At 38.2% G+C, this 22,269-nt stretch overlaps 1 protein-coding gene across 1 annotated transcript in view; it reads right to left on the bottom strand.

The window, feature by feature from the left end:
• The window catches only part of LOC133517353 (eukaryotic translation initiation factor 5B), a 64,239-nt gene that overhangs the window by 13,070 nt on the left and 28,900 nt on the right, over nucleotides 1–22,269 (bottom strand). The window contains exons 15-17 of the mRNA XM_061850649.1: nucleotides 20,115–20,279; nucleotides 18,707–18,814; nucleotides 17,960–18,121 (exon numbers count right to left, since the gene is read on the bottom strand). Coding sequence (XP_061706633.1) covers nucleotides 17,960–18,121; nucleotides 18,707–18,814; nucleotides 20,115–20,279 — 435 coding nt within the window. The remainder of the gene's footprint in view (nucleotides 1–17,959; nucleotides 18,122–18,706; nucleotides 18,815–20,114; nucleotides 20,280–22,269) is intronic.

Here is a 22,269-nt window from a genome sequence, read left to right on the forward strand (position 1 = left end):
AGTACATTCAAGGAAAGTAAATAGCATAGCTAATTAAAAAATGTTTTTTTTTGTATTTTTATAAAAAGAAATTAAATGTTGCATATGGCGTTGTTGTAACACGAGCATTACATTAAATTCAACCAAACAATTGAAAACTGTGACATATCAATGTAATTTCGAACATCGGTCGTCCGAGATAGAACTTAGTTTAGTAGCAAATGTATACACTCGTACTAAACACTAATCAATATGTAAACAGGCCCTAAAGCAAGTGTATATACGCTCGTAAGGGCCTTATAAGATAAAAATAAATTATTAATTATCTCCGAAATGGAGTTAATTAGAATACCGGTGTCTTTGAGAAAGTTACTTAATTTAAGCTCAGGAATGCACCCTTGAAATTAACGAAGAAAAAAACAGGGTGTAGAAGTGGTAAAAACGATCTTCGTGATATTTATACTTATTCGTTTTATTATAGGTACTCGTTAAAGCCTCTTGTGGATATAAAACCATATAATTATGGCAGTCATTATATTAAGTAAGCAGTCTCCGTAGCCTATGTACGCCTGTAACTCCACGAAAAGAGGCACAGAAGAACTTATTTTAGTATTAGGTACGTTTAATAAAGCCTACGTCAAGTCTTGGTATATTAGTTTTTGACGACCGGTTTGGCCTAGTGGGTAGTGACCTTGCCTATGAAGCTGATGGTCCCGGGTTCCGAGGTCCGGAATCCTGGTAAGGGCATTTATTCGTGTGATGAGCATGGATATTTGTTCCTGAGTCATGGGTGTTTTCTATGTATTTAAGTATTTATAAATATTTATATATTATATATATCGTTGGCTAAGTACCCTCAACACAAGCCTTATTGAGCTTACTGTGGGACTTAGTCAATTTGTATTTATTTATTATTAGTTCCTAGAGTGGCATCGTGAGTTGGAGTATCTCCGCCCACCGCTGCCAATGTATAAAAATAGTAAAATTTGTAAGTTATGGACAGCCGAGAATCCCAGAGACCGTGTTAGTATGCAAGACCTGGCCAACCCCGGGAACGAAGGCCTCTCACTCTCTGTGACGTCTCTTTCGATCCGCGATGGACCTTGCTTTTAAGATGACGCATTATACCTTTTGGCGTTAGGTATCTTATTTATTTATTTAAAACTATATTGCACAAAAGAAAAACTTAATGTACAAAAGGCGAACTTAATGCCATGAGGCATTCTCTACCGGTCAACCTTAGGGCAAAGCAGAAAAGATTGTAGGCGGTGCGTTTAAAACTAAAAGAAATTGTTATTGAAAGAATTAGAGTCCTCATACACATACATTAATTAAATACATAAAGACACATACATACATTACATAAATATATATACACACATATACATAATATGTCTTGATTAATTACAAAACTCATTAAAGTATTGTTTGATAAACTGGTTATTCATGGCATCGACTTCCTTTCTGTAGTTGCCGTTACACGATTGGTTATTTTTTATAGCAGAAAAAATCACCTTAAAGATGGCTGTTTACTTATAAACAAATATTTTCTTGTTATTTTCAAGCCTCTAAATTTTCCATGTAGATCAGTCTAAACACACACTTAAATTCTTGGTTTTCTACTTTAAACGATAAAGTTTTTTTCTGTATTGCCGCAAACGACCTAACACAAAAGCAAATTCACTACGCGCGAAGTATCGGGATGACGATTTTCCGCTAATATTATAACCAGGGTAAGGCGTAGGAGTTGAAAATAGAGTTCCGGTTACTCTGGTTATAATATTAGCGGAAATTCGTTGAGTATTAGATTTTTTGTTTGCCGCGATATCTATTGTCGAGTAGCAGTACTGAGAGTTCCGCTACTCGATGCTAGATGTCGACTGCGAAAATAATAAGCATTTTGGTACCATAACTGATGTGTGGAGTGAGCACCCTATAACACCTTTCCTGGCATATGCAATTTTGATTTAGGCTTTTAGTATGAAAAAGTTTTGAATTAAAAAAACGCACAATAAACGCCTGCGGTCAGGGGATCTATCGCGAACATTGAAGTTCGAAAAGCGGAGATCCTTCTCTTTTACTCCAATAAAGGCGTAATTAGAGTGACAGAGAAAGGCGCGGTTATAGCCCAGAACCGAACTTAAACCGTTTCATTGAGCCACGAGCCGTGAATGGCGCACCCTCCATTGATCGGCGCGCCTAGGTCACTGGGTCGAGGGTGGCGGCCCCTGCAACTATGAATGGACGTATAAAACCTTGTTGCACGTTGGCTATTCATGTAGAAGCCACTACTGCTTAGCCAAGATGCGAGTTTTTAAATTTTTCATAAAAAAAAGACATCACCTGATAAATTTGATGTTAGAAAACAAAACTTGGGTGGGTTAGAAACGAAACTAAATCGTTTCATTGAACCAAGAGAATGGACAGTAAATGGCGCACAGTCCATTTCAAGCACGCACTGTTTTGGAGTACCATACACATGTAACCTTTACAACATACAATAGTACCCTAAGTTTGAACGGTAATAGCTGAAGTACAGACTTGTCGGAGAACTAAATGCGCTGGTGATAAAATAACGCTGTAATACAGTATTATGTTCTTACAAATAAACAATTGTACCTATTTTATTAATGTGACACTGATATTAACTCCCTTTTGTAAAGTATAATTTTTCACAGTCCAGCCGCGTAATCACGTCTAACGACAATTCCAAACTAAACAAGAAGTAAATAAAGACGCCATCTAAATTGAACTAATTCTATTACGTTTTGATCAGTATAATACAAGCTTTCAAATCATGGCAAACTGTTTTTTTATTAAAAGCTTTGTATTACATTTTATCAGTAAAAACTTTTGTGACAGAATTTATGAGGCAAGTTAAGTAAAAGCTTATAAGGATTTCAATAGGGAGTATTACTGCAATGTTCTGCCGCCAGAGTGCAGCACTAGCACCTTTCCTAAACCATAGAGAAACTTATACATACTGTACCTTAAACTGTTTTTTGACAAGTTTTCACAGATAATAAAATATGACATTGACGTATCAAGGCGGTTTGTTTACAAAGGGCCTATCGGGAAACGCGAAATATCGAAATTTTGTTATCTACCTCTTCATCGCTCGAATATGCAAGAGTTATAGAGATAACAAAATTTCGATTTTCTTGTTTCGTGGTAGACCCTCAGATTGTGATGGATTGTAGTAGTGGCGCCCCTTATGCAGAGTTTTGCGTAATATTCCCTATTTCATCGAACTAAGTATACCAGGACCATGAGCCTTGTGGGGTTAAAACGTGCCTACGTACGCTTGCAGAATCATCAGAACACTTTAGCAATATTACCTACCATGTTTACCAACTTCTTATTTGCAAACGAGAGATGTTAAGTAACAAAAGCTTCGGTGGATCAGGCGTACGTGCCACGGTTACTGAGAGCTACCAAGTTTTGTCTTATGATTATCATAATATGGTAGAAAATAAAATATACTTATAAAAAAACATCTATCAATTACAAGCTAAAGATTAACCCCCTTATTCATAAACGTCTACTAAAGTTGAAAGCCGCTAATAATTTGTTTGTCCCTTTCCATGATGGAAAGGGACAAACGATTATTAGCAGCTTGTCAACATTAATACATACGAAAAAATGGGAACCGCGCGGAACGCGTGGGGGTAATGTGTTGAAATTACAACCATATACTCACGTTAAAGTTCCTTGAAGCTTAAACACTCAAATTTCTAAGTTGACGTAAAAAAAGATACGGCCGTTTATGCCGCAAAAACGTATATTTCGATACTCTCAAGGCAATCAAAATTTATAAGGTACTTTCTGTTGACATAGAACTATGAAATTTGGCAAGTAATATCGTCTTATACTACATATACAGGGAAAAATCTGAAAAATATACATTTCTAATTTAAACAAAAAAAATAGATGTACCTACAAATCTGTACGGAATCCTCGGTGGGCGAGTCCGACTTGCATTTGTCAACGGTGTCTCTTTCTTCCCCTTTCAAAAATGAATTATGGAATACGACACGTTATTGCAAATGTATAAATTTAGATGATATCGAATAAATGTAAGTCCCAAGTTTGCAGTATCTCAACATCGAGCAAAACAAACACTTCTATTATTAGACGATATTGTGCACTATTTACAAAAGCAATATAAACAACGGTGCATCGTTCTATGCTGGAATCTATCATAAAATACATAGTTACTGGTCGATATATAAACTAACATAGTGTATAAATAAGTACAGTCAAATGAATAGTAATATTACACTCTGTGTTTTTTTTCAAGTCCGTTAATTTCAAGTGTGCATTCCTGAGCTTAAATTAAGTAACTTTCTCAATGAAACCGGGATTCTAATTAACTCAATTTTGGGATAATTAATGACTTATTTTTATCTACTAAGGCCCCTACGAGCGTGTACACTTGCCTTAGGGCCTGTTTACATATGGATTAGTGTTTAGTATGAGTATACATTTTCTGCTAAACGCAAGTACTATATTGGACGATCGATATTCGAAATGTCATTGATACGTTTTTGTTTTCAATTATTTGATGGATTTATATAAGGACGTTGAACGCGGCGCAGATATCCATTGTCAATGTCAAAACGGTGAAAACTTTGGAATCTATGGACTGGCAAGCCATTTCCATAGAAGTTACAGGGGGGGGGGGACAAATTTTACCACTTTGGAAGTGTCTCTCGCGCAAACTATTCAGTTTAGAAAAAGACCTATCCATAGATACCCACACATATGGGTTTGATAAAAAAAAAATTGAGTTTCAGTTCGAAGTATGGGGAACCCCCAAAAATTTTTTTTTTTTCTGTTTTTGTGTGAATATCTTAATGCGGTTCATAGAGTACATCTACTTACCAAGTTTGAACAGTAGTTTCGGAAAAAAAGTGGCTGTGACATAAACGGACAGACAGAGGGACATGACGAATCTATAAGGGTTCCGTTTTTTGCCATTTGGCTACGGAACCCTAAAGAGGCGCGAAGAGTTATCGTCCTGTAGAACATTTGAATTTCAAATTTTTTTCAACTGACAAATTTGTTTGACAGGATATATAAATATATTTTTTTTGGTAAAAAGACGGTGAAGTTGATGTTCGTATTACATCTGATATTATTTATGCTTTTTTTGATAAATTAGGCTAGATGTCAATTTTTTATTAATGGTATTCTTTGATCAGGTTTGTTTTAGGACCAAATGTCTATATGGGACCCATCGCATTAAAGCAATACAAAAGTCAGAAATGATAGTTAAAGTCCGACGGTCGTACTTCACTCGCGAAACGCTCCTAACAAAACGATAAGTGATCGTGACGTCACGGTCACTGAGAGCCCATCTTGAGTATGGAAAACAAGAAAATTGCGAATACTGAATAGATTCAGGCTACTTTGCGGAAATCCATATTAATTAAAATTTATATATTACTTCGAAAACTTAGAATTTTTTATTATTATGAAGGGGCCCATAGATTACCAGTTCGCCGGGAGATATCGGCCTGTCAGTTATTCGCAAAAGCTGACAATCGCGAATAACTGACAGGCTGATATCGTCCGGCGAACTGGTAATCTATGGGCCCCTTCATAATAGTTGAAAATTCGAAGTTTTCGAAGTAATATATAAACTTTAGAGTTCAAAAACTGTATGAAAACTGTTTTCACTCCAAAATTTTAATAAAAAAGTCAAACGTACGACATAGCCAAAATATTTTTACATAATATAATATACATAATATATAGGGGAAGGTGGGGAGGGTCGATCCCTAGGGGACACTTGGTAATCTTCATTTCAAGTTTAACCAGATTTCATACATTTTTTTACGCTAGCAACACTCATTAATTCGTTCCTAACTTCACGTTCTGTCATGGCGCCGTTTGGAACAAGTCAGTGGTTTGCAAGTGGCGGATTATGAAAAATTTGCTGCGTGCTGTATTTAATTTTCGGTAAGTATTAACTGGATTTATTAAGTAAAATGTGATAGAAATGCTGTTAGTGAGTATGATAATTCTATTTGTTGTTTATTGAAGTGTTAATTAACTTTGATTTCATTGAAATACGCGAACGTAAGTTTCGATCACGCCATGTTTTATAATCTGAGTATGTATGGGGAGACTTCGACTTTTTCTTTGGGGGAGACATGATCCCGGGATCATGTCACCCCCAAAGGGCTCAAGTCTACTTAGTAATGAACAAAACGTTTCATAATGCTGTAATTTTTTATTGTTTTAGGAAATCATGCGTGGAAAATATACGACCAGAGAAAGTTAAAAACAAAGAATACTGATAGATAAGGAAAGATTAAAAAATGCTGTATCAGAAGTATTAGCTGGTATTACCATTAAAGTGTTTAAGGCCAAATAGTAACTTATTTTTGATGAAGACTGATTAATATAATATAGCTAAGTATTAGCTATTGTTGTTGATTATTACTTAGATGTTTAATTTCGCAAATTAAGCATTTCTAGACTGTTAAAACTTTTGAGATTATAGTTAGCTTGTTACTTGAGTCTCCAAATGTGGTAATGATAAATAAGAGCAATTTACAGTAATCATTATGATTGTTTGGAAGTTTGTTTATAAACAATTAAACTTTTTTTAATTATTATTATACAGACAAGTGTACTTGTTAGAAGAAATTTTATGTTTGCTACTTCTTTTTGATTTTTTGATGGCGCAATAGTTATTTACGATAGAAGTGCGAAAAATAGGAAATTTTACACGAGTTAGTTTTACAGTACATATGACCCTTTAAATTTTCGATATAGTTACATAATGTGCTAATTTACGCACTATGGGGGAAAAGTAGCACCATATGTACTGTAAAATTGATTACCAGTTTGGTGTTCTTTTTTCGAAAATATAACTAGTTTCTTCTTAAAAATTGAAAGATACGGATCATTATGTGTTTGATTTCTTAATAGATTAAATTCCTGTTGATCAACTCAATAAATTAACGTGAAATCAACCCTCAAAGTATGGCATTGTCACTTAAAATCTATTTACCATGTGTCCCCAAGCATGGGAGACTTGATCCCTTCGCATCAAGACATCTTATTGGCGGAAATATAACTGCTAAGTATGGAAGATACAGTATATATATGTTCGTTGTGTGTTTACCTAATTCTAGATGCATTGCTAGTTCCGATTTGGGCTATATAATCTGTGAGAATCTGGTATGGGGAGACACGGTAAAAATCTGTTTACCATGTGTCCCCAGAACCTGGGAGACTTGATCCCCCAGGATCAAGGCTCCCAACCAGGGGTAAACATGTCTCCCTTATACAGGGGACACATGGTAAAAGTCTACATTATGGCATTTCTTTAAATAATGGTCTAAATTGTTGCACAATTCTGTTCTAATTCAAAGTATTCATAAATAGATAAATTCTGAATCGTATGGTCTATAAAGCTTTTCAATAGTTCAATACTGCTAATAGTTTAAAAAATTTAGTCTAAAATCAAAAGGGGTGATCAACCCTCCCCAGTTTCCCCTATATTATATATATTCGTCATGAGATACGCAGTGTTTTTATTGAATTCCGTTAACTATGTATGTATGTATGTAGGTATGAGTAACTACGTTTAAGGAAACTAAATGCCATAGTTAATAAAAAAAAATCTATAAAAAGTAATTAATTGTTGCATATAGCGTTGTTGTAACACGGGCATTACATTTAATTCAACCAAATGTAATTTGGAACATCAATCGTCCGTCCGAGATAGTAATTACGTTTAGTAGCAAATGTACACACTCGTACTAAACACTAATCAATATGTAATCATGCCCTAAGGCAAGTGTATACGCTTGTAAGGGCATTATAAGATAAAAATAAATTACAATATTTATTATCTCCGAAATAGAGTTAATTAGTATACCGGTGTCTTTGAGAAAGTTACTTACATACAACTTACTGAGACCTTTTTAACTGTTTTTGTGCTTAGTTTGATAGTTAGTCATATAATAAAAAAATCTAATTTAATTTAGCTTTAACAATAATGTATTCTGTTAAAATGAGAACCGCACCATTTCGATACTTCTCTGAGATTCCCACGTGACAGGCTGAGCCTAGTGTGGGGATCAATGTACTGCTGGTCTTGTAATGCCAAATTCTTGAAATAAATATTATTCTTATTCTTATTCTTAATTTAAGCTCGGGAATGCATCCTTGAAACTAACGGAAAAAAAAACACGGTGTATAATTATTGCACTTGAGTGTACCGTAGTAGGTGTATCTACGCGGCACCATTCCGCATGCGACAGAGCATCGTGCGCCCGCGACTAATAATAGCTCGTCAATCGCAGGAAATAGATAGCTACATGTACCCCATTCATTCGAACGTCACATGTTTTGGCTCGTAGATCTCGCATTTAGGGTTGCGTACATTCTTCTTTACTCATTCCCACTTTAGGTGAGGTCGTCTCTCCTAATTGTTCTGCGTCATGACATTCTGTCTAGCTTCGTCGGATCAGAGGGCCTACCGCGAACCGCGTTCGACGTGTTGCCTCCCTGTCACACTTCCGTACGAATTTACAAGTGCGACAGAGATGCAACACGTCGAACGTGGTTCGCGGTAAGCCCTCAGGAAGCTTGTCCTTCTGTAAGGGGCTCCCCGCGGTTTTCATCGGTTTGTGACAAGTTTTGAGTCGGTACTCCTACGTTTGCACTACAGATAGAATTATATGACAAACGGTTCTTCAAACTTTTATCTCTCTGCCGTCTGCCGGATTTTGAAAGAAATGTATACTTATTTTTTATGATTTTTTTTAAACATCTTTAAAAAAACACTTTTTTCGTTACTCGATTGCTGTGAAGGATCTTAAATGTACGATATCTACATATTTAGATCCGTCTTTGACGTCACAGATTTTAATTTTAAACTAATAAACACAAAAGTTATGGTCAGAAAACCAGGTTTTTGGACTAAAATTGTTCAACTTTGGTGCCAAATATCTCGAAGACGAACTTTGACGTAAATATGGGACAGTATATTGCTTAAAACAGTTGCCGTTAATATGATAAGCTGCAAAAAACATTAGAAAACTAAGGGATTCAGATCGAAGATCATTGGCACCAGGGAGTCCTTTAACAGGCTGGCCATGTTGCTCCACCACCTCGCTGGAGGCCGGCTTCTACCTTTTTCTTTTTTCGGCAGGTTTTAGCGATTTCTTAACACACTACACCATAAAATAACGCTTATTTTCTTTTCTACTAGTATTTTGATTACACCTACTTCTTTCTCTTTATTCGGAGCATCGAGTCCCTTTGGTTTGAGATTAAAAAGCCTCACAACAAAAGATGATCTTCGTTCGAAATTTAAATTTGTTACCCCATGTCCAGGCACAGATCTTCGCTCTTCCCGTAGTCTTAAGCTCATTGTCCCCCAACACCGAACGGGTTTCATGTCCAATTCTTTCACTGTCCAGGCAATCAGACTTTGGAACGTTCTCCCACAATCGTCCAAATTCACATTCAAGCGCATGCTGCGCAAGTATTTCCTTGACAAACTTTCTTCTTCATCAACTTAATGATTCGCACTTGGTATAATTATGTATGTATTAATATATGTATGTTTATTTGTATTAAGTATATGTGTAAGTTTATCAATATATAGTTTATATTCATATATAGTCGCGGTTACAAATTCATTTACTTTAAAAGACACTGCACCTACTTAATCTTTCTGGTTTAACCCATTGGTTGACTGGTAGAGAATGCCTTAAGGCATTAAGTCCGCCATTTGTACCTTCATGTATTGTGCAATAAATATTAAATTAAATAATTAATAAAAAGCCAACTAATGTATTTAATGTACGTGTCGATCGTACATATGTACTCGCAATAGATACAAGCACCTCATTCATTATAACGTCACATATGTTGGCGCGTAGATCTCGCATTTTGAAGAGGTGACGGGACAGATGAAAGGAAATGACAGACAAAAATACGAAAAAAGTGATTCGTACAAGGTGCATGCTAAATTGACTTCGCAAAAGTGAGAAATGTCATTAAAATTACATAACGTCGTTACGATGTTACGTTACGCAGTATATCTCTAACAATTAGCCCCAAGACATAAAATACTCGTACCGGGATTCCATTCTGTTCTTCATGTGCAGTTCAATTTCACCAAACATCACTGTTTAAATGCAGATTTAAGTGCTTATAATAAGATTTGAGGAGTTCCCTCAATTGTTCATAGAATCCATCATCAGAACTAGATTAAAAAAAAAATGAAATCGGTTGAGAATTGACGGAGTTCTAAGGTAAAAGCCGAATTGAAAACATTTCGTTTTGGACTTTTGAAGACGGTAAAAAAATATGACGTAATTTCCGTGTCCAATTCCGAATACGTTTAACGCATCTCAAGCAAATATTGGATGCAAACAATTATATAGTTAGAAGCAAACATTAAGTGAGTCATCCGAGCTATTTATAGACCGGTGTCTACCGCGAACACAGGAAATAGATACGGCAACTCTTTCATTATAACTCTTTTATTATTTAGAGGAGGATTTCGTTGCAGACCAGTGTAATTAAGCTTTTTTTCATCACACTCACTCGAAAAGATCTTATTTCATGCAGGTGTACTGAAGGACAAATGCCTATTTTGTTCACGCGGGAGTTTGTTTGATTGTGAAAAAAAATGGCTATAACTCCCTAGGGAGTTATAGCTTTTTTTTTTAAACAAATTTTATATTTAATTTTTTTGGAAATACTGACGATTATAATTTAATATTTTTGTTTATGTATAAAATTAAATAATTTGATTAATTTAACAGCCGTTTAAAATATTTTTACATAATTTTCAATCGTGGCTGAATCCCGAATAGGTCTGTGCCCTCGACGCTAACCTGTCAAGAAATTACAAAATGGCGGACGAATATTTGATATGTCACCGTATTTAAGCATTATTTCGTTTAAAATTTAGTTTATTCTTCGCAAGTGTGATGAAAAACATTGTGTGTAACTCCGGGGGTAAGAATATTGCAAACCAAATTTTCACTTACCCCCCTCGTTGTACTTGAACTGGACTGGAAATTTATTGATCAAAAATCCGATCGCCCTCTAAACTTGGGTCACATATATTGTAACTAGCTCTAGCACACGCCCCGGACTTTTTGGACTTACTGCACAATGTCTAAACGCTGGTTTCAATTAAAATGTATAATTAGATATAGTGAAAACTTTGCTGTGCATATTTAATGAATAATAATAATATAAAAAACATCGTTAGAGTATAATGTGCATAGCCCGGTTTTTCCGGGTCAAAAAAAGAATAAGGCTAAAAGTCGGGAAGCCCAAGACGGGATTTTTGTAGTTCTCGAACGCGTCAGATTAATATATAAATGATATCTTGCTACCCCGTGGAGGTTACTTTAACCACTTTTAGCAACAAATCCTCCAGCCCGGACCTTAACCCCCAGGATTATGCCATATGGCAGGTTATTTAGGAGAAAGCCTGTGCTAAACCCCACACAAATCTTGACTCCCTCAAGCGGGCCATAGTTAAGACAGTGACGGAATTAGAAATGACAATCGTGCGTGCCGCTATTGATGACTGGCCTCGTCGTTTGAGGGCCTGTGTCAAGGCCAGAGGAGGCCATTTTGAATGATATTGTCATATGTAATTCCTGATTTTGTATACTTCATTTTAATATATAGTATATACAGAATTTAGTAACCAAGTAGGTAGTATTAGAATTGGTTATATCTCTTTTTATAATGAACATATCGGGGTGTAATTTATCAAATACACAGACTTCGTATATATAAATCGAGTGAACCGTTAACAATTTCAGTTTAATAAAATAACTTACACAAGATGATCTTCTAGGCATGTTTCGTATTGCTCTAATGCATTGTTTTTGTGCTATAAGGGCATGATTTACATATGATGAATTTCCCCAAATCAATATACCGTACCTTAAATTGGATACAACAAAAGCATGATACGCCATTATAGTGGTATTCATATCAGTTATGCGTGTCAATCGCCATAAAACATTTTTTTTTTTTGTGGTAAACAAGCATACGGCCCGCCTGATGGTAAGCAGTCACCGCAGCCTATGGACGCCTGCAACACCAGAGGCATTACATGCGCGTTGCCGACCCTTTAAAAACCTGTACACTCCTTTTTTGAAGAACCCCATACTGTAGCCCCTCGGGAAAACCTCGGCAGGAAGCTCATTCCACAGCCGAAGCGTTCGCGGGAGGAAATTCCTCTTAAACCGCACAGTACGCGACCATTTAGGTTCTAGGGTGTGAGGATGAACACCCTGCCGACGGCGAGCGGTGCGGTGATAGAAAGCGGCCGTTGGCATCATGTCAAACAATTCTTCAGAGCACAGCCCATTGTACAAGCGGTAGAACACACACAAGGAGGCAAAGTCTCTCCTTAGACTTAAAGGTTCAATACCGCTTGTGAGTTTGGGATCGTCGACGATTCGTACATAAACATACACAAAATCTATAAATTTTTGAGCATACGTTATCCATATCCATTTTCCAAGTACATCGATCATCCAGGGCAAACCCTAAGAACGTAGTGGTATCACATTCTACGAGAGTCTGTCCGTTATGAGCATGGGCAGCGGTAATCGCTTACCATCAGGTGATCCGTCTGCACGTTTGTCTCCTGTATCATAAAAAAAATGCCCTTACCAGGATTCAAACCTGAGACTTCACAGGCAGTCACTATCCACAAGGCCAGACCGGACGTCAATAATGGCGTCAATAATCGTTTGTCCCTATCCGTCATTTTGACGTGTCTGTTTGTTAGAAAGAGACAAAATTTAACCAAGGTTTGTAAGAGGATGCCAACTTTTATGAATAAGGGGGCTTATGGCATTTTGCCACGGCTCATGGGAGCCTGGGGTCCGCTTGACAACTAATCCCAAGATTTGGCGTAGGCACTAGTTTTTACGAAAGCGACTGCCATCTGACTTTCCAACCCAGAGGGTATACTTGTTGGGATTAGTCCAGTTTCCTCACGATGTTTTCCTTCACCGAAAAGCGACTGGTAAATATCAAATGATAGTTCGTACATAAGTTACGAAAACTCATTGGTACGAGCCCGGGCTTGGACCCGCGACCTCTGGATCAGGGACCGGAAAACCCGTTCATTTGGCTTACCCGTTCGAATGGGTAACCCCTTCATATGATAAGCTAATCGTTTGGGTAACCCGTTCAACCGGTTACCCAACAATAATGATTAACCCGTATTATTCAGATTAACCTAATCGTAACAAGTGGTTACCGCTTACAGGAGCTGATTCGGTTTGTGTTTTGCATGTACTAACCGGTAACCTTTCGGTTTAGGGTAAGCCTTACCCCTCTCCCGCGCCTTTCCCCCACCGCTGCGGCACCGCGGCAGAGATGGGCATTACGTAATTGATTCGATAGTTATATTGTAACTACCGACGTAAAAGTACTTTTCGTTAATGTTGACTTACTATATAGATGCTTATTTGTATCCGGTTTTAGTAAGATGGCGGCCACACACTTTGTCATAAAAATCATCATTTTTAGGTTTTAGGGAGTTCTGATTTCGAAAATGATGACGTTTTTGGAATCCAAGATGGCGGCCATGCAGTAAGTCATAAAAGTCGTCATGTAAATCGGTTTTTAGGTTTATGGGAGTGCAGATTTAGAAAAAGATGACCATTTTGGAGTCCAAGATGGTGACCATGTACTATGTCATAAAAATCGTCATGGATGTCGTTATATAGGTTTCAGGGAGTGCAGATTTCGAAAATCATGACTATTTTGGAATCCAAGATGGCGGCCATGCAATTTGTCATAAAAGTCGTCATGGATGAAGTCCAAGATGGTGACCATGTATTATGTCATAAAAATCGTCATGGATGTCGTTTTATAGGTTTTAGGGAGTGCGGATTTCGAAAATCATGACTATTTTGGAATCCAAGATGGCAGCCATGCAATTTTTCATAAAAGTCGTCATGGATGTCGTTTTATACGTTTTAGGGAGTGCGGATTTCGAAAATGATGACCATTTCGAAGTCCAAGATGGCGGCCATGCAATTTGTCATAAAAGTCTTTATTGATGTCGTTTTATAGGTTTTAGGGAATGCGGATTTCGAAAATCATGACTATTTTGGAATCCAAGATGGCGGCCATGCAATTTGTCATAAAAGTTGTCATGGATGGAGTCCAAGATGGTGACCATGTACTACGTCATAAAAATCGTCATGGATGTCGTTTTATAGGTTTTAGGGAGTGCGGATTTCGAAAATCATGACTATTTTGGAATCCAAGATGGCGGCCATGCAATTTGTCATAAAAGTTGTCATGGATGTCGTTTTATACGTTTTAGGAAGTGCAGATTTCGAAAAAGATTACCATTTTGGAGTCCAAGATGGTGACCATGTACAATGTCATAAAAATCGTCATGGATGTCATTATATAGGTTTTAGGGAGTGCAGATTTCGAAAATGATGACTATTTTCGAATCCAAGGTCATAAATAGTCATGGATGTCGTTGTATAGGTTTTACGGATTGCGGATTTCGAAAATCATGACTATTTTGGAATCCAAGATGGCGACCATGCAATTTGTCATAAAAGTCGTCATGAATGTCGTTTTATAGGTTTTAGGGAGTGCGGATTTCGAAAGTCATGACTATTTTGGAATCCAAGATGGCGGCCATGCAACTTGTCATAAAAGTTGTCATGGATGTCGTTTTATAATCAAAAATGATGAACCTCAACCATGTGTATCGTAAAAAACTCGTCATGACATTTAAAATGAGCTTAAACTCGATAGTATTATGGGAAGTCATCGATGAGTTCCATTGACAACTTCCGATTTCACTATCAGACCTTCCTCACCATATGTATCGTAAAGAACTCTTCAAGACATTTTAAATGAGCCCAAACTCAATAGCATTACTAGTAGTTATCGATGAGTTCCATCAACACCTTCCGATTCCACCATGAGACCCTCGCCACCATGTGTATCGTAAAGAACTCGTGAAGACCTTTAAAATGAGCCCAAACTCGATAGCATTACTTGTAGTTATCAATGAGTTCCATCAACACCTTCCGATTCCACCATCAGACCCTCGCCACCATGTGTATCGTAAAGAACTCGTCAAGATATTTAAAATGAGCCCAAACTCGATAGCATTACTAGTAGTTATCGATGAGTTCCATCAACACCTTCTGATTCCACCATCAGACCCTCGCCACCATGTGTATCGTAAAGAACTCGTCAAGACCTTTAAAATGAGCCCAAAGTCGATAGCATTACTAGTAGTTATCGATGAGTTCCATCTACACCTTCCGATTCCACCATCAGACCCTCTCCCCCATGTGTATCGTAAAGAACTCGTCAAGACCTTTAAAATGAGCCCTAACTCGATAGCATTATTAGTAGTTATCGATGAGTTCCATCGACACCTTCCGATTCCACCATCAGACCCTCTCCACCATGTGTATCGTAAAGAACTCGTCAAGATCTTTAAAATGAGCCCGAACTCGATAAAATTATTAGAAGCCATTGATGAGTTCCACTGATACAGGAGATGTGCACAGACAGCTAACGATAAAGAAAGTGACTATAATAGGAGTAATAGGTACTAAACAAAAATATACCAAAATCAATGCAACGCCTTACCATATTAGGTAATTTGCCTTAAACTTTAGCATGTGTTTTGAAATCTACGTTGTGCGCTACTTGACTTAACGTACACTTTTGTTTGAATTAGCAATATTAGGTCGGCAAATTACAAAGCCTTTGACAAATACCGACTGCCGCCGCGCCGCGCCGCGCACTCGCACGTGCACGTAGGGAATGGAACCGCCGTGTTTCGCGTCGGGCGCTACGTTAATAGACCATATGCAGTTCACGTAAAAGTTAAAACAGCTTGTTCGTATTTAATCAGCGCTTGAAGCGGTAACCCTTTCCCGGGTTTTTAATATCGGTAAGCGCTAACCTGAATTAATTCAAATAAAAGGATTAGTTTCTTAACCGGTAAGCCAATCAAAAGCTTACCGAAATGAAGCGGTTTTTGGAACACAGCTTTACAATAACCCGGGTTTTTGAACGGGTTAGGGTAAGCGGGTCCGGTCCCTGCTCTGGATTGCAAGTTTCACGCTCTTACCGCTAGGCCACCAGCGCTCCTATCGTTGCCAACACAATTGAATCTTATTACAAAGAAATAAGGTTGCTGTTACTAACCTTGCTGACTAGCATGTCTGTCTCATCGAAGAACCCCCTAACATTGGTGACTAACGGGTATCAGTTCAATCTTAATGCGTTGCCTCTTTCTCCTTAGACACAGTTGAATGTGAACCTTATATCTAAGACATAAGATTTGAGGCCAAGGAATGAGCCAGCCCCTAGGGCAGGGGTCGCCAAATGGCGGACCGCGGTCCGCATCCGGACCGCCGACCCATTTTGTGCGGACTGCGAGAACACAGCAACTTTTGCACTACAGAGTACGTAATTTAAAATAAAAATGTATCCCCCGCATTATCTTTGTTGACGTCAATTTGAAAACGGCCGGGCGAAGTCACTAGCTAAGATAGTCCAGATAGTCCGCAACAAAAAATGTCATTTTTCTCATTGATATGTAAAAAAATACCTTTGTTATTTCTGTAATTACATTTGTTTAAAAAATATTTTTTCTATAAAATGTTGTGCGGACCGCGATGGTCATTTCATTACTTAATACAGACCCCGAGCGAAACTAATTGGTGACCCCTGCCCTAGGGTCTCGAGTGGTGTCGAGGAGCATCTTTTTTATTTCCTTAAATAAACTATGGGCATCCTGACACCAAGGTCCCAAAGTCTCAACTGCAAACGCCGCAAATATGTGGTTGCTTGATAGACCCGCATGTTTGCGGCGCTTTAGGGTTTCAGCTGCTGCCGCCGCACCGCCCGGCCGTGATGAAGTAGAGGCCAAATGGGACGGCGCCAGAGTATCCACACAAGTGGCATCCCAAATGAGCGGCCGTCCCATCCGCCAGGGAATAAGGGTCATTCCGTCGGGCCTCTTTCCGTCGTCGCGGACAAGACCGGGTGGCTCCAAAACGGACGGCACGCCCACGCTGACAAGGGCCCGGCGGATAACATCATTAAGGCTGGCGTGACGGGAAAATCGACCAGCGCTCTTCCGGCAAGAAAGGCCCTGGCAGCCACGACTGTCCACCTCCACTTCGCAGGGACAGCGATGAGGGACAACTAACTCAGCCCCCATGCGGAGGCCGACAGCCAATCGTAGGGAGTTGTTGTCCAAAAGGGTAGCGCAGTTACTGGAGGGATACGCATGAAGCCAATACCCTGACTCCGTTTTGGAACACGGGATTTCTATTAAAGTACTTATAGTTATGCAAATGTTTTCTTCTTTCCTCGCAGTAGTCGTGGAAAGCACTATGTGATGCCTCGGCCGGAAACGCTAAAGATGGACTCGTATTATTTGGGAAACTCACTCGTCCATCTTTGTGCGGTTTTCCGGCCTGTCCTACAATGTACTATTAAAGTTATTCATAAAGACATAAGGATGTTACTAACCTTGCTGTATAGCATGTGTGTCTCATCGAAGAGCCCCCTAACATTGGTGACCAACGCATTGCCCCTGTCTCCTTAGACACATTCGAATGTGAACCTTATATCTAAGACATAAGGTTGTTGCTAACTTAGCTGTACAGCATGTCTGTCTCGCCAAAAGCCTCCAAACATTTTTGGGGACTCGACGATTATGGGTTCAATTGTGATGCAAACTTGACCCTCTCAGACACAGTTAATAGACTTTAAACTTTATCACAAAGATATAAGGTTGTTACTCACCTTGCTGTATAGCATATCTGTCTCATCGAGGAGCGCCCCAACATTTTTGGTAACCAACGGCCATTAATTCTATCTCGATGCATTACCCCTTTCTCCTTCACAGTTAATCGATTATAAACTTTATTAGAAAGACATAAGGTGGACTAACCTTGCTGACTAGCATGTCTGTCTCGTCGAAGTGTCGGCCGAACATTTTGGGCGATTCTCCGGGTATCGGTTCGATCTTGATGCAGACTTCTTGGCCCTTTCTCGCCGTTTCCACTTGCTTGTGGTTACTTTCTATTGATGTCACGATTCCGAGCTCCACGAACTAGACAAACGGAAAATAATCGATAAGTCAGTCATAGATTAATGATTAAAAGATGTAAATTCTACTTGCTGGAATTTACCGGGACATTTCAAGAATGCAAATCAATTACAAATCCGACGATAATTTCTTTATTACTTATCCAGTTACAGTTACTTTAGGACTTATTCAGTTCGATGAAATTTAAATCATATTCAATTGGAACAGAGTTGCATTTGGTTTGTTTCTTTCAATTTTCAAACAAAATAAAATCAACTGTATTCTCTGCACTATAGGTTCAAATTCTAGTGGCAAATTTAGGATTTTTCAATTCTATGGCTGGGCCTTAGGATGGGAACATCGATAATAGACATGTCGATATTTGATTTTGTCAATCACTTTATTTTGCGACAAAAACTTCTATGTATGCTAATTAATTAAACATCTACTGACTGAAAAATAATAAAAAAAGTTTGCCATTTAAAAATCTTAAGATCGTTATCAAAAACCCACTGGAATTTTAGACGTTTTCGGATCAAGTTCGAGTATTGATCATGCAATCAAAAACTTAGGACAAAAAATGCTTCTACTAAAAAAAAAAAAAATTACCTCTTGGCTAGGCACGCATATAGGAGTGCCCTCCTTGACGATGCCGGCCTCCACCATGACTCCGCACACGATGGGGTCGCGCGAGTTGAACACGAACTGCGGCAACACCTGCACGGAAAAATATAGTGTAACTTACAATCATTACAGTACCCCTAGTGTAATTTTAGTCGATAGCGAAACGTGACGTACGCGTTTGCGTTAAGTCTCATTTTGTATGAGTTTTTGAACAGCGCGCCAAGCGGGACGTTTTGAAAAGTCAAAAATCTCATACAAAATGACACTTAACGCAAACGCGTACGTCACGTTTCGCTGTCGAAAATATTTACACTAGAGGTACAGCTCTCCAAATAGCTTTTTAAGAGCAATTCCTAGCTGAGCAACTTTTCAAATCTCGAATTTTTGAAGCTATGTTCCTGTCGCGCTGCGATGGGCGGGAGTGCGTGCGTGCGATAAGGACTCTGCGGCTCGGACTAAAATTCCCACGCAAAAACCGAGGTTTCGCTCTCGACTGTTTCCTCCTCCAAAACGCAACCAATCATTATGAAATTTTGGAAACCGCAAGAGGAAGAAATAATCTATGTTTTGATTTTTTTTCCAGCAGCCAATTCCATTGAGCCGTTTTTGTGATTTTCGAGGCGCTGTAAGTTTTTTCAAAATAAAATAATCCAAAAAAGCAAAATATAGCGGCACAGATATTGATGATATTGATCTTATTTCAAAAAATCATTGCTCTAGGTTAAAAATTCAAGGAGGAAACAGTCGAGAGCGTTTGTATGGAAAAATCGCAACTAGGAATTCCTCTTAAGGTACGTTCACACTGTAAACAATGTTTGGGACAGTTTTTCTGAAACACTATGCGATAAAGTAAAAAAAAAATGTTATTATACAGTAAAAAAGTTTCTGCATGACAAATGAATACAATTTTATTTAGTTCTCTTCTAGGATAACCTGATTTGTAATAAAATAAAATAATTAGGAATAATTGATATGGATAAAAATGTATTTATTTATAAGAAGCATCCGTCATTGCCACACCCGATATGGGTATCATATATTGAGATAATTTTATTGTTACCTGAGACCTGACATATCTACATAGATGTAAGCAATTAAAATAAAATAAATAAATTTACAGAAACAATGTTCCAGCTCGAATGGTGAGGACGGTCTGAGATACAATCAATTGGCGATAAACAATAGTTTTTACCGCAAATGTTTGTGTTTCAGAAACACATGGGTTTCTGTTTCCGAAACCGTGTTTCTAAACAAAATGTTTATAGTGAACGCACCTTTATTTATTAATTTACAAATAAGTTAGATGGTAGATAATGCCTGCTAAGATGTTTACCGAGGTTTGATCGGCGGACCTTATATAGTTAGAGTGAGACAGATATAGTAAAAGTGGTACCCGTAGTTTGCAGGGGAACACGGCTATATGTTTGAACTCTTCTCGCTTCTTCTGTCTGAGTTCTTCCCTATAAGCGGTGAACTTGTCGAACAAATGGTAAATGATGTCGGCGGCGAATATCTTCACGCCCAGGTTGTCCGCCATTTCTTGCGCGTCGCGTTCGATCTGTCAAAGGGATTTGAACGTTATTTACAGTTAGTTAGATTTCATATTTAAATGGCAGCGAAACGACATGTGGTTATGCATGCGTGAAAGGATTTGAGCCTTATTAACAATAGTTAGGTTAGACGCAAAACTTCGCGTAGAGGGCGCCACTGGCACAGACTGAGGGTCTACCGTGAAACACGAAAATTGAGATTTCGTTATCTGCCTCTCTATCACTTTTGCATATGAGCGATAAAGAGGCAGATAACTAAATTTAGATTATCGGGTTTCGGGGGGATTATCGCGTTAGAATCTCTGTAAACAAACCTCTTTGATGCATCAAAGCCATAGTGAAAACTTGTCAAAAACTATTTAAGGCATAGTATATTTTAATGTTTATTTGGGTACAAACGGTACAATAAATCTTACAAATAGTACTATTAATGAATACATAAACCAATGAAGTTAACAAAAAAAAAACCTATAATTGGGTACTTGACACGTGTTGAATATTATAACAAAATTTAGTTAAATGGATAGAAAATGAGCCATCCATTATAAAAAAGTGGAATTTAAAAAATTATATTGAGATTATAAAAAAATACAAGACTCCGAACTCTCAAAAAATTTTTTTTTGTCATTGAAAAATAGAAAAGAATATGGTACCATTCGATTCCTTACATTTTATTGAAAAATAAATTGTATGACAACTATACACATGAACGCTATATTTCAGGCTCAAAATGGTAATTTCCTTGATCTTCCATACATTTAGGTCTGACTTATATAATGTGACGTCACATCACCTTATCATTTTGTTAGAGGCGCTTCAACCGTCGAGTGCGAGCGTCAGACTTTAACTCTCATTTCTGACCTTTGTGTTGCTTAAATGCCACGAGTCCTATATAGACATTTGATCCTCAGGAAAATCAAGATCGTTTGACATTATAAAAAAAAAAAACAGTCAAGTAGCTATTTAATTAATCTTAAGGTAACTTAGTGCAAAACGCCTTTTTGATGGAAATGGTGCAATTATGGGGGGTTAGTCTAAATTTTGTTATAATATTCAACATGTGTCAAGTACCCAATTGGTATTTACTCTGAAACTAGGCGAATACCAGAAAAGTTTATATGACATTTTAGCCTCTAAATGTGATCAGGAATACACAGTTAAAATCTTTCGGTTTCCTCATGTTACACCGTGTATAATTTAGGTATTAGACATACCTCAACATCGAACGCCAGAATGGTGGCCCACTGCGAGCCGTGTTCCAACATGGCGGATGCTTTCATGACGTCACGCTTTACTACGGGTCCTATTCTGATGTATTGATGACATTGACTGGTGACATACCTTAACATCGCCAGACTGGTGAACCACTGCGAGTCGTGTTTCAACATGGCGGATGCTTTCATGACGTCACGCTTTACTACCGGTCCTATTCTGATGTATTGGTGACATTGGTGACATACCTTAACATCGAAAGCCAGAATGGTGCCCACTGCGAGTCGTGTTCGAACATGGCAGATGCTTTCGTGACGTCACACTTTACTACCGGTCCTATTCTGATGTATTGGTGACATTGGTGACATACCTTAACATCGAAAGCCAGAATGGTGCCCACTGCGAGTCGTGTTCGAACATGGCAGATGCTTTCGTGACGTCACACTTTACTACCGGTCCTATTCTGATTTATTGATGGCATTGGTGACATACCTTAACATCGAACGCCAGAATGGTGCCCACTGCGAGTCGTGTTCCAACATGGCAGATGCTTTCACGATGTCACACTTTACTACCGGTCCTATTCTGATGTGCTGGTGACATTGTTGACTTACCTCAACATCGAACGCCAGAATGGTGGCCCACTGCGAGCCGTGTTCCAACATGGCGGATGCTTTCATGACGTCACGCTTTACTACGGGTCCTATTCTGATGTATTGATGACATTGACTGGTGACATACCTTAACATCGCCAGACTGGTGAACCACTGCGAGTCGTGTTTCAAC

The sequence above is a fragment of the Cydia pomonella genome, chromosome 4, assembly GCF_033807575.1.
Source record: "Cydia pomonella isolate Wapato2018A chromosome 4, ilCydPomo1, whole genome shotgun sequence".
In the NCBI taxonomy this organism is placed as follows: Eukaryota; Metazoa; Arthropoda; class Insecta; order Lepidoptera; family Tortricidae; genus Cydia; species Cydia pomonella.